This window comes from Podarcis tiliguerta (assembly GCF_965153285.1).
Source record: "Podarcis tiliguerta genome assembly, chromosome: Z".
In the NCBI taxonomy this organism is placed as follows: Eukaryota; Metazoa; Chordata; class Lepidosauria; order Squamata; family Lacertidae; genus Podarcis; species Podarcis tiliguerta.
The window spans coordinates 48,046,411-48,062,139 of record NC_139553.1 but is presented as its reverse complement, the minus strand read 5'-3'; the positions used below and the strand labels follow the sequence as shown (position 1 = coordinate 48,062,139).

Genomic DNA, 15,729 nt, shown 5'->3' with positions numbered 1-15,729 from the left:
AGTTGTGCCTGAAGACAGAAGGGCCACATGAGTCCAGGGGCCAGAGTCACATGCAAATGCCACTCCTCCACTATCCCCAGGAACGTCGGCTACAACCGCTCCACCCTCTGACCTTCCATGTTGAATAGGAAAGGTCTGAACAGGGTTTCTAGACACCTCCTTGCCAGTGGGAACCCTGATAACACAGCCTAGCACTGAGTCAGACCATTGGTCTATGCTGACTGGCAGTGGCTCTCCTGGGTTTCAGGCAGGGGACAAACACCAGCCCTGCTTGGGAAATGCCAGCCTGGGACCTTCTGCAGGCAAGGCCACTGAACCCTAGCCCTTCTGTAATGAAGGGTTCCTGGTCTCAAAGAGACCCCCAGATGCACTTAGAAATAACTTGCAGAACTTTGCACTCAGCAGGAGCATGAAGGGTGGCTGCAGCCCTGCCAGGCCAACGAGCACTCCCACAATGGATGTGCAACCTCTAGAGGGGAAGGTCATTCAAGGAGGTTCTTGCAGGAAAGCATGTTCACCACTGGCCTTCTCATGCACCCTTACAAAGCAACTGTACTGTTTGTAAACAGAGCTAAAAACAGACATTCTCCATTAGCTTGAGGGAAATGCAAGTCATTTTTACTACAAAATTACTCACAGAATTTGACATGGTGCTGCCAGAGTACAGGGTGTCCCGGCCGGCCAGCCGCTGGATGTTCTCCAGAAGAAGTCCAGCCAAGGGCAAGTACAGCAGAGCTATTTTGGCCTGCTGGTTCTGCAAGAGAGAAACGATAACTAAGGGCCAAGCTAGCTGTGACGTATATTTCCTTGTTTTATTTATTTATAACATTTGTTAGTCACTTTATTGATGGAGCCAAGCCATGAGCAGCTTCACCTGTTTAACTTCTGCATGTCATTGTTGCTGTTAAAGATACAGGAGTGGGACCACAGAATCATAGAATAAGAGAGCTGGAAGGGACGGCAAGGGTCATCTAATCCAATCCTTGCAAATGCAATAATATCTTTGTCCAATATGGGGCATGGATCCAGGACCATGGATCCTGGATCCATGGATTCAGAGTCTCATGCTCTACTGACTAAGCTACCCGGCTGGCGGGAGGTTTGGGGAGAAGTGTCTCCACCTGTAGTTGTATTCATTTATTTATTTTATCCCTTCACCATCATTAGCTGTGATTCTTGCATTGCAAGGGGGTTGGACCAGATGGCCCTTGGGGGTACTTTCCAGGTCCACATTCCTTTGATTCTATTATCTTGCCCAGCGAAACCCAAAGCGACTTACAACCAGGCAGAAAACACCCCTCCCCACCACAGAGACATTAAAACCAAGGGGTGGGGGAGGAAGAAATACATCATAAACATCACACACACACTTCTAAAAGGCGCAGATAGTTGAGAGCCAAAGGGCTGCTTGTACAGGACTGTTTTTGCCTGGTGTTTCAATGGGTCTTGTCATCTGACATGCAGGTTTTAAAAAATGTATTGGCAAGGTAGGGTGGGGAATTGAAATGTGGGAGCCGTCCAATTCAGCTCCCATCCAAAGGCAGATCTGCTAAAGCTGCACTTCTCAAAACAATATGCAAATTGAGGTATGGCTGTCCTTCAGAATTTGCACTTATTTGAATTTCTCAATGTGGTTCTCCAAACAAGCAGTGTTTACAAAAATGCATAAATTAGGGGAAATTGTGTATAAAGATGAATATATTAGTGAGAACACTGAATTGCCTTTTATTAGGGAAACTGTGTTCTTAAGTGGAAACTCAATACAAAAATGTATGTAAAGAAAGAAAGAAAGAAAGAGAAAGAAAAAACCACTTTGGGGGTGTTTGCATTTTCCAATACTAACTCTGCAACTGCAAGACCTGGGAATAAGCTTTTTTCTTGAAGGAAAATAAAAGCAGGTTCCCATGAGCCCAACTTCTAAAAAGAAACCAGAAAAAGGTTTCCCACGAGTCCAATTTCTATGCAGGACACTGAATTTGGTACGTGCAGAACTGGAGGAAGCCAGACAGCCCTCAAGGGAGATCATGACAGCAGCGACTGAGGGTTTGATGATGGACAGTCCTGGTAGCAATTACTTCTGAAGCTGGAACCGGGGAGAAGATAAACGTGCTCCAAGTGGTCAAGAAGCAGCTCTAGATACCCCTGGACTCCAGAGTAGGAAGGGGTTAAGCTCCCCAGATACTCAAGGCTGCAAATCTTCTTGCAAAGACCATCTTGGGTAGTTTGCCATGGTGGGCTTTCTCTACAGAACAGACAGCAGCGCCTGAAAGATTTTCAACCCTAACACATTGCTAGCATGGGAAGTGTGATTCCCCACCCCCAAGGTCTCCCCCATTCCCTGGAAATTTCCTACCACCACCATGCCTTCCTGGGACTCGGTGTGGGAAGCCAGTCCTATGCCTGGTCCCACATTTGCCAGCAACATGGGCTCCCAGCTGGTGAGGACTGGAAAAGCTGAAAGTGACACTGTCAGCACTTGCAATGAAAGCTGCTGGGTCCTGTCTAGAGAGAAAACATAAGCCCAAGAGCCTTATGAAACAATAAGAAGTCCATATCTGGGAGTGCAATCAAGTGGGCAATTTGAGCACGCTTGACAACTCTAGTCATTTCCACAAGGATTGTAAAGAGGCTTCTCCTGGCTTAGCACCATCAAGCGGGCAGGGGGGCGGCACTGATCACCTCATACTGCATAACATCAGGTGATTCAAACTTCAAAAGATAAACCTGTTTTTCCTTTGCAGACCTGGCCTGAATTTAAGCTGGGACTGCAAAGGAAGGATTTTCTGCAGTTGTGGTTGAACTGAAAATTCCTGCCAAAAGTAGGACCCCACTTGGTGCTGAATTTAAATTCAGGGCTGACCACATGCCCCACTTTTTAAAGAAATAAGCAGGGTTTGACTTTGGGCTCTCAAATTTCAGTGGCACTCTGTGTGATGCTAAAATTCAGGGCCCACCAGTCTCCTACACCCCTGCAGGGGGGCACCCAGCCCAACCACACTGGTTGTGCTACCCCAAAACTGCCTGGGAGTTCCTGAGTAGAGCTGATTTTCCGTCAGGGTTGCAGTTGGGGACAAACTTTAATTCAGTGCTGACCCCAAGTCCATTTTCACCAGGGACTGACTGCTCAACTGGGTATCTGAGCCATGGGGGACCATTAACAGTGACTCCCCCAAAAGCCTCAGGCAGGGATATTATGAATCAAGCAGTCCTTGAAGCATCCTGGACCCAGACTGTCAAGGCCTTGTAAATTAATAAAAGAACCTTAAGCCTGGCCTGGTAGCTAGTGGTAACTTTTGAGTACAGGAGTTATGCTCTGGTGACAGGCGGCCTCCATCAGACCTTGTTTTCCCCCAGCGATGGAACCTGGGACACCTAGAGCAGGGGTCGGCAACCTAAGGCCCATTGGCCGGGGGTCATTTAACTGGCCCATGAGCCGCCCCTGAACCGAGTTGCCCACTCAGCAAGTCCCCGTGCGCTGTGCTAAACTGGCGAAGTGCGGTGCAGGGACTCACTTCCGCGGCATCGGAAATCACATCTGCGTGGATGCAGATGTCAGAAATCACGCATGTGTGTGATCTGGCCCACAGAGGGATCTCTGCTGCAATGAACTGGCCCAGGCAAGGTAAACCTTGCTGACCTAGAGGCAGGGAAAGTGGATATGATGCCTGATAGTGGAAGCCAGGCCAGGTCTCTGCCTTCCAAGAAAACTCTTCCTTTCCTCTTCCCTTCTCGCAAATGCGACCAAGAACCTGGTTATGCACTAAAATGGGTTCAGAGGCAGCTTCTGCAGTGGACAAATAGAGCTGGCTTCACTAGGCATGGGGATCCTTTTTTGGCCCTAGGATCACATTCCCTTCCTGGAAACCTTCCAAGGGCCACATGGTAGGAGTGGGCAGAAACCAAAAGCCAAAGTGGGCACAGCCACAGAGGCAAATGTTTCCTTTGTGCCAGTGGCTAGTTTCTAAACACACACGCTCACACACCCCTTCATTCAGGCAAGCAAGAGACATAATTGTAGCCCAAGGACCCTTCCCAGCCTGGCAAAAACACTCAAGGAGCATGAGAGTTTTGAGGGCTGGAGAGAGTTTTGAGGGCTGGAGAGAGAAGCCTTGAGGGCCCGAGTTTTCCCACCACTGGAATACACCATCACTCAATATCACTATACCTTATGCTGGTATCTGTTGTCAAAAGCATGTTTTATCAGAAGGCTCTTCAAGATGCTGATGGCCATGGATCTGATGTCGTAGTTGTCATGCAGAGCCATAGATGTCTCTCTCAGGAGCAAGCCCACTAAGTAGTGGTGGCGGCAATATTCATCAGACAAGCTGTATTCAAGGTTTGCATCTGCCGTGGAAATGAAAAACAAGGGCCATGTTTCACTTTCTGTGACTGCAGTGCGTTAAGGGCTTGGGTGGCAGCGATGGCAATGCAGCCTCTCAAAGCAATGGGCTGAGCTGCCATGTGGGTCACACAGGGGAATAAGGCAAGCAGGAGGGACTCTGGCTGTTGTTGGCTAGTTTGTGCGGATCTCGTTATGACAGGCAGAAAGGCCCAAGGAAAGATGAAGGGGCCTAGGAAGTTAGCAAGTCAAGTGAAGGTGAGTGGGTGATGGAGACAGCACCATGAGTTGGCATGGTAGGAACATGAGAACTTAAAAAATTAAGAAGAGCCTGCTCAATCATAGAATCATAGAATCATAGAATCATAGAGTTGGAAGAGACCACAAGGGTCATCGAGTCCAACCCCCTGCCAAGCAGGAAACACCATCAGAGCACTCCTGACATATGGTTGTCAAGCCTCTGCTTAAAGACCTCCAAAGAAGGAGACTCCACCACACTCCTTGGCAGCAAATTCCACTGTCGAACAGCTCTTACTGTCAGGAAGTTCTTCCTAATGTTTAGGTGGAATCTTCTTTCTTGTAGTTTGTATCCATTGCTCCGTGTCCGCTTCTCTGGAGCAGCAGAAAACAACCTTTCTCCCTCCTCTATGTGACATCCTTTTATATATTTGAACATGGCTATCATATCACCCCTTAACCTCCTCTTCTCCAGGCTAAACATGCCCAGCTCCCTTAGCCGATCCTCATAAGGCATTGTTTCCAGGCCTTTGACCATTTTGGTTGCCCTCCTCTGTACACGTTCTAGTTTGTCAGTGTCCTTCTTGAACTGTGGTGCCCAGAACTGGACACAGTACTCCAGGTGAGGTCTGACCAGAGCAGAATACAGTGGCACTATAACTTCCCTTGATCTAGATGCTATACTCCTATTGATGCAGCCCAGAATTGCTCAATCAGGATAATAACCCATCAAGTCCAGCATCCTATTCTCACAGTGGTCAAATGTTGTAATCTGCCCTGGGATCTTGAGTTGAAGGGCAGTAAGTAAGTAAGTACATAAATAGTAATTAACAACAACCGTGTTCTCATAGTGGCCAACCAGGTGCCCCAGTGGGAAAACCTGCAAAAAGGATTCGAGCACAAGAGCAGCTTCTGTGGTTTCCAGCAACCGGTCTTCAGAAGCATCACTGCCTCCCAGTGTGGAGGCAGAGCATAGGCATCATGGCTATTAACCATCAATAGCCTTGTCTTCCATGAATTGTCTAATCCCCTTTTAATGACATCCCTGCCTCCTGTGGGAGGTCTTGAAGATCATCTGAGGAGATCCTGCTAGTTGTTTCATGACAAGTGGATTTCAGTGAATTATCTGGAAGCCGGCCTTCTTGGAGAGAGCAGCCGCATCAGGAATGCCCTCCCTTGGGCCATTAGCAAGGCAGCAACATTAATAACCATTAAGAGCCTCTTAAGAACATATGTTTATCCTAGCTTTCCTCTTTTAGTTTTATTTCTCTACTGCTCAGGTTTATTTGTGCCTGGTGGCAATGATTAGGGCTGGACGATATACTGTCCAAAACCAGTTTGAAGTCCATATTACAATATTGGTTTCACAGTACTTGACATGGCAATATACTGTGAATCATTATGTGCGTGTGCACGTGTGCCAAACTATAGTGGGCCCTGGGGGTCCAAGCACCTGCCAAATTTTTCTTGTAGGTGCTCAGCACCCACACTGCAGGGCCCCCAGTGCAACTTCTGGTGCCTCGCAAGACCTCGGAACCTGACTTCCAGTACCAGAAACACTACTGAGACAATGTCCTTCCCGTCATGTTGAATCTGCCTTATGCTAAGTGCACCTAGCTCATTATTTTCTCTCTAGGGTTTGGTGCAGCGTTTCCCTCAAGCCTCTGCAAGTTGCTCCCTTTAATGCTGGGGACTGAACCTGGGACCTTCTACATTAGGGGTAGGCAACCTAAGGTCCGTGGGCCGGATGCGGCCCAATCGCCTTCTCAGTCCGGCCCACGGATGGTCCAGGAATCCACGTGTTTTTACATGAGTAGAATGTGTGCTTTTATTTAAAATGCATCTCTGGGTTATTTGTGGGGCATAGGAATTCATTCATCTGCGCCCCCCCAAATATAGTGTGGCCCACCACATGGTCTGAGGGACGATGGACCAGCCCACAGCTGGAAAAGGTTGCTGACCCCTGTTCTAGATGCAAAGCACATGCTCTAGTAGTGGGGTACAAACCCTCCCACAAGAACCAGCAGCAATTATATTGTCCTTAATGGGTTGAAAAATGGTCACTCTATTTGATGGCTTGGCCTACGTGAACTGCAGTTCAGTCCATTCCTTCTTCCTGAATACTTCCCGGTAGTGGCGCCCGCCCTGTGGAATGCCGTCCCATCAGATGTCAAAGAAATAAACAACTATATGACATTTAGAAGTCATCTGAAGGCAGCCCTGTTCAGGGAAGTTTTTAATGACTGATGTTTTAATGTATTTTTAATCTTTTGTTGGAAGCCACCCAGAATGGGCAGGGTATAAATAATAAATTAAATAATTTATTAATTTATTAAATAAATAATTTATTAATTTATTAAATAAATAATTTATTAATTTATTAAATAAATAATTTATTAATTTATTAAATAAATAATTTACTAAATATATTATTATTATTATTATTATTATTATTATTATTATTATTATTATTATTATTTATCATTATCTCCTGAGCAAGAGCGAACTGGAGCATACAACCCTGTGTCTAATCCAACCTCTATGGCCAAGGCCTGAGGCCAAGCATAAAAGTTGCATGGTGATCCATGAGCAGTTTGGATGTTTATGGCAACTCTTTTGGAACACAGAAGTTAGTCCACGAAAAGTTAATGTTGCTATCCGTTCTGTGCTTTTGTGACCTAGATGTGCACCCTCATAACCCTGAAATCCTGAAGCTCTACAGGGTGCCGTTTACAGAGAGGGGAAACTTGCTGCCCCAGATGGGCCAGCTCAGCATTATCTTGGATTCAGCAAAAGCAGAAAGCAGTTGTCAGAAACTGAGTTAGTTGGCTTAAGAATCAATCCTGCATGCTTTTAACTGAAATGCATTGGGTGCGAAAAACAAGCTGATCAGTTTAAGAAGCATTGGCTGCATGGCAGTGTTTGTCAAAAAATTTACCGGGTACAGAATGTACCAGCTGATTTGAAGTTGCAGTTGATTTGTCATGAAGCTTCCCAGCAGGGATTTCCCAAACCCAGCCCTACCCCAGACGTACCTACTGAAGTGAACCGTTCCAGAACCATGGAAAAGAAATCTAATTAATGTGTAAAAGGGAAACAAAAAGGAATCAATAATATATATAGTCAGTTTTCAATTAACACGGTACATATACCGTGCAACACAAACGGACACAGGAGGTTTTTGAAGTAAGCTGAATCCCAAAGGACCTTGAAGAAGCAACCTCAAAATGAGACCTACAGGCCTGTGGGTCAGCTCAGGTGCCTCAGAGCTTTCTGGTGAAAAACAGGCAGGCAATGCCTTGTGTTTCTGTAAAGGTAAAGGACCCCTGGATGGTTAAGCCCGTCAAAGGTGGCTATGGGGTTGTGGCACTCATCTCGCTTTTCAGGCCGAAGGACCTGGCATTTCTCCAGACAGCTTTCCGGGTCATGTGGCCAGCATGACTGAACCGCTTCTGATGCACCAAGGACCATGTTTCTGTACAACGCAATGAAGGAAACTTTTGCAAATGAGTTGAGTGTGCAAGTGTCTATGCATTCTAAACTCTTTAGGAATGTGAGGTGCGGCAAAGGGTTTTAGTGGGTTTCAAAAGGTTAGTTGGTATTAGGGTTAGTAAAACTGTGTTTTGGAGTTAATTCCATGCTTTGCTTTTGACGAAGAGGACTGTAGCCCACAGATGCTCATGCTGTAATAATTGTGTTAGTCTTTTAAAGAACCACAATATTATTTTTGGTGTTTGAAGCCTTCCTCTGATGGAAGTGTTAAAATGATGTCTGCCCCCTCCCTGAGTGCTTAGGAGTTGCAGAATGCACAAAAGTTATGATGGATCAATAATAACTAAATATCAGCCTTTTAAGCCACTCAGCTGAAGACTTACCTTGGCCTCTCTGAAGTTTTGGTTTGGCAAAGGTCATTGGCAAATTTAATGGAATGTAGTGCTCATGGTTACAGATTGTCTGCAGGAATTCAAACTTGTATTCCAGCAACAGCTAGATGCGGAGGAGGAAAAAAACAAAAACCACAAACATAGTATTAATGCACACTAATCTGTGACACTAATCATCTTCTTGCCTCCACAAGTCTGGCCATGTTACCTTTGGGTCTTTGGGGCTGAATCCAGAAATGTAGTCATTGATCAAGTTGAAAATAAATCCCCGGTCCATGAATGTCAAGCATCGCTGCAGAAGATAAAAAGAAAAGAAAAGAATGTGCTCTGTCACAGGACCACCTTTGGAAGTGGTTGGGAAGATGGCTATCCTATTGCCTCTCTGTCCTTTCTTCACCAAGCTAAACACCCCCAACTCCCTTAAAAATTCTTCATAAGGCTTGGCTTCCAGACCCTTTATCATATTGTCGTCCTATGCAGCTTCTCAGTATCCTTTGCAAATGTTTTGCAAAGCAACACACAGTTGCTTTCTTCTGCCTGCCATGACCGCCCTCACACTCAACATTAAGTGTTGCTGCATGACTCGAGTTCTAGTATAATGAGAGAGGAAATTTTCACCCTATCTGCAGGTCCAACAATGTCCACAATCAGAGCCATAGCTGGGCGATCTTATGCCCCTGGCAGAACCGTCCAGATTGCGCCCCCTAGCCACAGACAAATTGGCTCTTCTTTCTGCCTCTCCTCCACCCCCGCACCCACTCAATTCACCCTCATTTAAAAACTTCCTTATGAGGCAATAATCGATATGGAGATATTTTTAGCCAATTTTGGCCGCCCCCCCCCCTGCATTGCCTGAACCCCTGGCGGGGGCCCACCTCACCACCCCCTTGCTACAGCCCTGGCCATAATTTAATACACATCTGCCACACATACCCTGGCTATTAAGGAAAGGCTACACTGTGGAACTCTAAACAAGCTATTGCTTCAGCAGTTATTCCATTCAGATATGTGAGATCTAGAGGATCCACCTCTTCCCGGCCCTTCAGCTGGGCCCAGGAGGTTATCACATGTGCTTCCTCTCCTTCCAACTAGACTCATGTGAGGCTAGTTTTGCATGCCCTGAAGATCCTGCTTGGCACACAGTCTCTCTCGAGTCCCTGGAGTGAGTGGGTGGGTGGGTGGGTGGGTGGGTGGGTGGGTGTGGTGCTCAACAGCAAGCCAAGGACCCAGGGAACTGGTGCAGAGACCAGTTGCTGGAATGGGGGGGGGGGTCCTTCTGACAACTACTCAGGGGTTACTGGTGTTGTGGGCCTCTGTTACATGATCCTGCTCCCTTTGCTCCTCCTCTAAAGAGACCCGATTCCAAGCCTGGGCAAAGCTGATCCCTGACTCCTTCATGAATTGTTCCCCACAAACTAAAACCCCCAAGGCTTAGAGCTTCTCTCCATAAGGAACTTGTTTGAACCCTTTCATCAGTTTGGGTTGCCCTTTTTCTGCACCTTTTCCAATTCAAAAATTTCTGGTTCGTATCCAACAATAATTAGTGCAGACCCATTGAAACTAATGACCATAACTAACCTAGGCTGATTAATTTCAATGAGTCTTCACTTGAGTAGAATTTAGTCTGCTACAACCATTTTCTTTTTTATGAGCAGGGATGCCCAAAAGCTGAACACAGTATTCCAGATTTGATTGCACCTCAGACATGGTCAAAGATGTTATTCTTAGTTCTTGTTTTCATAGTGTGTGTGTGTGTGTGTGTGTGTGTATGGATTTGAGGGGGACGGAAAGAGCAAAAGAAACTACCAACCTTCAGGAAGTTGGCCAAGCTGAAATTGACATTTCTGGACTCCTCTGTAATCTCACTGTAGCGAATGTTCACATGAGGGATGATGGCGAGGAGCAGAGAGTGCAAGGCGTGGTTGTAGGACTCTGGGAACCGCTGGACCCTGGGGAGCTGAAGCGGCACAATGTGAATGAGAACAAGAAAAAGATTGGGAAAAGGCTGGGAGCGCCATTTTATCATTTGCAGGATAAGATGCATTACTTACTGCATTTATCCCCCCCCCTTTCCTCGAAAGAGCTCAAGGCAGCATACACAGCTCTCCACCTCTCCCCAATATTTCTAGTTGTCATTTATGTTGGGAGGAAGATTTGTGATGTGGAGCCAGAGGAAGCATACTTGCACTACGTTTGCTGAGCACCTCCTGCTAGCCCTGAAGCGGCTGCTTTTGTCTTTACCTTAATCTTGTTCTCATCCAGGAGGTACATAGCCATTGACTTGGCCAGAGCTTCAAAGAAAAACCACGAATACTGGAATAAACCAGGAGAAACACAGAGATACATTCACTAAGCAAGAGCAAATCACAGTGATTCTCAGCCTGGAAGAATCTGGATTGGCAATGGCCACACAATGAGTGCTGGGATGCATCTTTCATGATCAAGCCCAGCACCCTTGGCCAGACTGGCCTTAGGCTGTTACGCTGGCAGGATGTGCCCATTGGAGCTGGTAGGGTGGAAGACAGGGAGGCCAACAGTAGGTGGCGCCAAATCCAGTGAAAAGCAGAGCTAACCCATTCTGATTTTGCCATTCTCCTCCTCCACTTCCTCTCTGCACCATGGCGGCCTTTGAGCTCTCAAATCTCAGCAGAGCCCTGTGCAATGCTAAAATTCAGTGCTCCCCCACCTCTCATGCTCCCTTCTATAGCAATGTTTTGGTGTGCCTGCAGTGTGACCACACCAGTTGTGCCACCGTAAAACTGCCTCTGCTCTGCAGAGTTCTACAGTGGCAACACTAAGGGAGAGGGAGCTAACAGTCAGTGCCCCCTCAGGCTGAGGTTAGTGGGGCAATGCCCCATTCACACTAATGAACCAGCTTCCACTGAGTGGGTGCAAATAAAATCCTGCCTTGTCTTGTCTCACCTTCAGCATCTTATTGATGGCCAAGAAATCTGCCGACTGCTTCAAAATTGTTGCCATCGCGACAGCCAAGATTTCGTGTGTAGTCTTTGAGTGAGGCACAACAGGCTTCTCGGGCCGAAAGCAATACTGAAAAAGAGTGTGTGTCACACATCATCAAAGAGGGCTCCCCAGTCACAAAGGAGAGGGTGATGGGGCAGAACACACGGACCTAAGAATGGACTGCATTCCAACCAGTCCAGCATCCTATTCTCACAGTGGCCACCCAGAAGCCCCAATGGGAAACCCAAAAGCAGAACTTGAGCACAAGAGCCCTCTCTGCTCCTGTGTCTTCCAGAAACTGCCATTCAGAAGCACTACTGCTCCCAACTGTGGAGGCAGAGAGCAGTCATTGATGGTGCTGTCCTCCACAAATTTGTTTAATCCTCTTATAAGAAGCTAAGAACCGCAGCCAGCACTTACCTTTATGAAAGCCCTCAAGTAATGGTCAAGGCCTTCCTCATGGCATCTGGACACAATATGGAGGAGAACCCTGAGGAAGAACAGCAAGTTTGAATGTGAGGCAGGATCTGCGAAGGAGGGCCGCTTCTGCATGTTCCTTGTGGAAAAGCAGCTTCACCTACTTATTGGGTAAGTACACTCTCCTGGGGGGAGGTGAGGCAGCAAGACCACCTCCATCAGCCAAGACGCCTCCTCCCACCCCCACCACAAAAATGTCCCCATCAGTTGCCAATCCATGGGGTTGCAATTCGAGGGAGACGTGAAAGGCAGCAAGCCCCACCCACTGACTCTGCTGCCGACTCTAACAATGTGGGTTTCTCAAAGCTTGGGATTGTGGCTTCACTGATCTATGACAAACAGTATACTATCACAAAAAACTTACATGGTACAGTTGACAGCAATTTCTTCCTCTTGTGTCCGGGTGGTGAGGACTCTAAAGAGTTGCGTAAGGACCACAGGCAGAAACTGTATCATCACTTGGATATCCATGGCATGTAGGCACTGAAACACACGTGTTTATTTTTAAAGCATTTGTAAAGTGTAAAATTTGTATTTTAAATCCTCTAGGCAGTATACAAAGACACAACATGAAAGCCAGTGTCATACACACAGGTTCACAACATTAATAAACCAGTAAAACTAGTATTATGAAAACAGATAAAAACAGAAATTCAGCAGCGGCAGAGTACAGTAATAAGGGGCCAGGGAAAGCCTGGGCAAATGAATATAATAAAATAGATACTTTATTTTTATTTCACAAAAGTTATGTACCACTTGACAGTGAACAAGCAAGCAAGCAAGCAAACAAACAAACAAACAAACAAACAAACCACAAAGCGGTATATGGGGAAAAAATGAAATTGCCAGGAAAAAAGAGCTGGACTATTAAAAAAATTCAAAAATAATTAAAATCAACTAGAACCCAGATTGAAGCGCACATCCACATTCTGCAGGAGGGGGACCCCATTAGTGTTGGGTGCTCATGGACGGGCCAGAGGAACCGTTCCAGCTCACCTTGAGATATTTAACAAGTTCTCCTGGGACTTCTTTGGCACCTGCTTGAATCATCTGGCAATACTGGAAGAATTTATGGAGGTGGAGATCCTGAAAGGAACAGAGAAGCTCAGTTCACAGCCTTCTCTTGTGCCTTATTCATCCCACTGATTTTCACCCAAGACCAGCAGCCTTCAGACATGGCAGATGGTTCTTGACGGAGCCTACAGGGCACACAGTGGCATCTCCCATGCCACCTCAAAGTGGCAATTGCCCAAGGGAAGGGCCGTGGCTCAGTAGTAGAGCATCCGCCTTGCATGCCAAAGGTACCGGGTTCAATCCCCAGTGACATCTCTAGGTAGGGCTGAGAATGTCCCCTGCCTGAAACTCTGAAAAGCCACTGCCAGCCAGTGTGGATGGCACAGATCTAGATGGGTGAATCTTGTGACTCAGTATAAGGGAGCTTCCTGTGTTCCTCTGCAGAGGAAGGGCCATAGTTCAATGGTAGAGCATGTGCTTTGCCTGTAGAAGGCCTCTGGGTTTAATCCCCAGTGGCATCTCCAGGGAGGACTGGGAATGTCCCCTGCCTGAAACCCTAGGAAGCCACTGCCAGTCAGAGTAGACAGCATTGAGCTAGATAGACCAGTGACTCAGCTTCCTATGTTCCTATGCTTTGAAGGAAACATCTCAGAACATCTTGGACAGCCAAGATGACTATGGGAAACCCAAACGTACCCTGCCCACCTGTGATTCCCAGCAACTGGTGCACAGAAGCATGACTGCCTCCAACCAACTACAGTGTACTTGGCATTTTATTGGTCTACAGAAATGGACTAATATGATTAAACCACCCTGAAGGAATGCAGAGAAGGCTATTCAGATGGAATGCAGTCCAGCCTCACAAAGGTTTGGAGGCTCCTAAGCACACAAGATGGCATACATCTCTCTAGGCAGGCAGGCAAGAGGAACTATTGTTGTCGTTCCTGCCAAGGCTGAGGGAAGGGGCATGGCCTGTGGAGGAGAGGTGGCTTGTGGAGCTGTGGCCTCCAGAGCACCCCAAGGGCCAAATGTGGAATTTTCCCACCCAAGCCTTATAAGATGGAAAAAATGCCACTTCATTTTCAATAGTTACCCTTAGAATGGTTATGGATCCTTCATTTTTTATTTTTTTTTAAAGAACCCATCAAGCAAAGGCTGAGTTGCACTTACTTGGGTGTAAATGGTTGACTCCAAATGGAGCTTGATCTTGAAGAGAGCCTTTGCCCCATCAACCCATTTAACATCAATACTTGGCTGCAACAAAAGTGAGGGCAGGAGAGAGAAGAGGAGAAAGTGTCACGTTTGAATTTGGCTAAAGAGGTTCAGTTCACCTCGCAAGGCAGCTTTGCTCAGCCCGGCATGAAAAAGTATAAAAAAGTAATCTTCATGCACAAAATTCAGAAAGAAGATTGAAAGAAAGTGTTGGTGGTGGGGATAATTTGACGCAATCCTCAAACTGTAGTTTGGTATCTCAATCTTTTTCAGTAGATTTTGGATCCAAAAATCTGTGGGTAGTCCATGGGGTACAGAATTACTGCCTTCACTCTTCAGGCCGGAGGGCTGGCCTCTTCAGAGATTGCAGTTTCCCACAAAAGGGGTAGGACATAGGGGAGCTGAGACGAGCCTCCTGTTTGCTTGTATCCATCCATCTCTGCCTGTTAGTGCTAGCAGATGGGCAAGTTTTAATACTATGCAACAGTGGGCTCCAATGCAGCTGCTGCACTTGTTGCATGAGAGATTCTGCTGTCTATTGCACCACGAAGTTATTAGCAACTTGCTCATGCATTCTCTTGCGAAATTATTGTCAGCGGGCACCAGCTGTGCCAGCTAGGGAGGGCTGAAGCACCCCCCCGCCACCCGAGGTTCCTAGGAGGGCGCCAGGCCCCGTCAATATTGAGCGGCGATGTGGCATACCACATCAGTGTGTTGCACAACATGATGTGTGCTACATCAGTGCATTCTGTGACATGATGTGTGACATCAGATGTCAGCCCCCTCAATAGTGGGGGCAAGCCACTTCTCCTGGCTGGCGCAAAGCATTTTGCCAGTGGATTGAGTATACTGCTAAGTGAGTACCGTATTTTTCGCCCTATAGGACGCACCGTCCCATAAGGCACACCTAGTTTTTTGGGGGGGAAATAAAGGGGGGGGGAATTATTTCCCCCCCAGGCACAGGGCTGGGGAAGCCCGAGCTTCCCCCGACCCCAGCACCCAGAACAGGCAGCTCTCCGTAAGCCGTGGGAGCCTGGCACCGGGCTCCTGCGGCTTGCGGAGAGCTGTGCGAAACCTGGACACGCTGAGCTCAGTGTGCCCAGGCTTCAGCATGCAGGCAACTCTCCGCAAGCCGTGGGAGTCGGGAGCCGGGCTCCCACGGCTTGCGTAGAGGTGCGCGAAGCCTGGAGAGCAAAAGGGGTCGGTGCGTCCCGACCCCTCTCGCTCTCCAGGCTTCAGCGAAAGCCTGCATTCACCCCATAGGACGCACACACATTTCCCCTTCATTTTTGGAGGGGGAAAAGTGTGTCCTATAGGGCGAAAAATACGGTAACTTGGCATTACAATATTATTCATACTACTAATACTACTATAAGTTTAGGGTCCCGGTTGTTGCAATGACTGAACCTCCCAGTGAGCTCCTCCACTGCAGATCCATTCACAAAGGCAGACATCAAATTGTATTAATGATTGAGGTGCCGCTGACTTGGACCATCATGTTATAACGTGTGTTTTGAACAACAACAAAAACCCAGCACCCTTAATCCTGCAGTTAAGAAGTCTGAATGATTTCTGGTCAGAATAATTATGCAAATTAAGTTTTTG

General features: G+C 47.1%; 1 protein-coding gene across 4 annotated transcripts in view; it reads right to left on the bottom strand.

Annotated features, from left to right (window-relative positions):
• Nucleotides 1–15,729, bottom strand: part of DOCK11 (dedicator of cytokinesis 11) — a 164,630-nt gene that overhangs the window by 45,820 nt on the left and 103,081 nt on the right. For all 4 annotated transcript variants that reach the window (XM_083422552.1, XM_083422553.1, XM_083422554.1 and 1 more), the window contains exons 22-32: nucleotides 14,083–14,166; nucleotides 12,895–12,984; nucleotides 12,263–12,381; nucleotides 11,842–11,911; nucleotides 11,383–11,508; nucleotides 10,702–10,773; nucleotides 10,271–10,417; nucleotides 8,669–8,752; nucleotides 8,452–8,563; nucleotides 4,166–4,344; nucleotides 638–754 (exon numbers count right to left, since the gene is read on the bottom strand). In XM_083422552.1, the coding sequence (XP_083278678.1) occupies nucleotides 638–754; nucleotides 4,166–4,344; nucleotides 8,452–8,563; nucleotides 8,669–8,752; nucleotides 10,271–10,417; nucleotides 10,702–10,773; nucleotides 11,383–11,508; nucleotides 11,842–11,911; nucleotides 12,263–12,381; nucleotides 12,895–12,984; nucleotides 14,083–14,166 (1,200 nt within the window). The remainder of the gene's footprint in view (nucleotides 1–637; nucleotides 755–4,165; nucleotides 4,345–8,451; nucleotides 8,564–8,668; nucleotides 8,753–10,270; nucleotides 10,418–10,701; nucleotides 10,774–11,382; nucleotides 11,509–11,841; nucleotides 11,912–12,262; nucleotides 12,382–12,894; nucleotides 12,985–14,082; nucleotides 14,167–15,729) is intronic.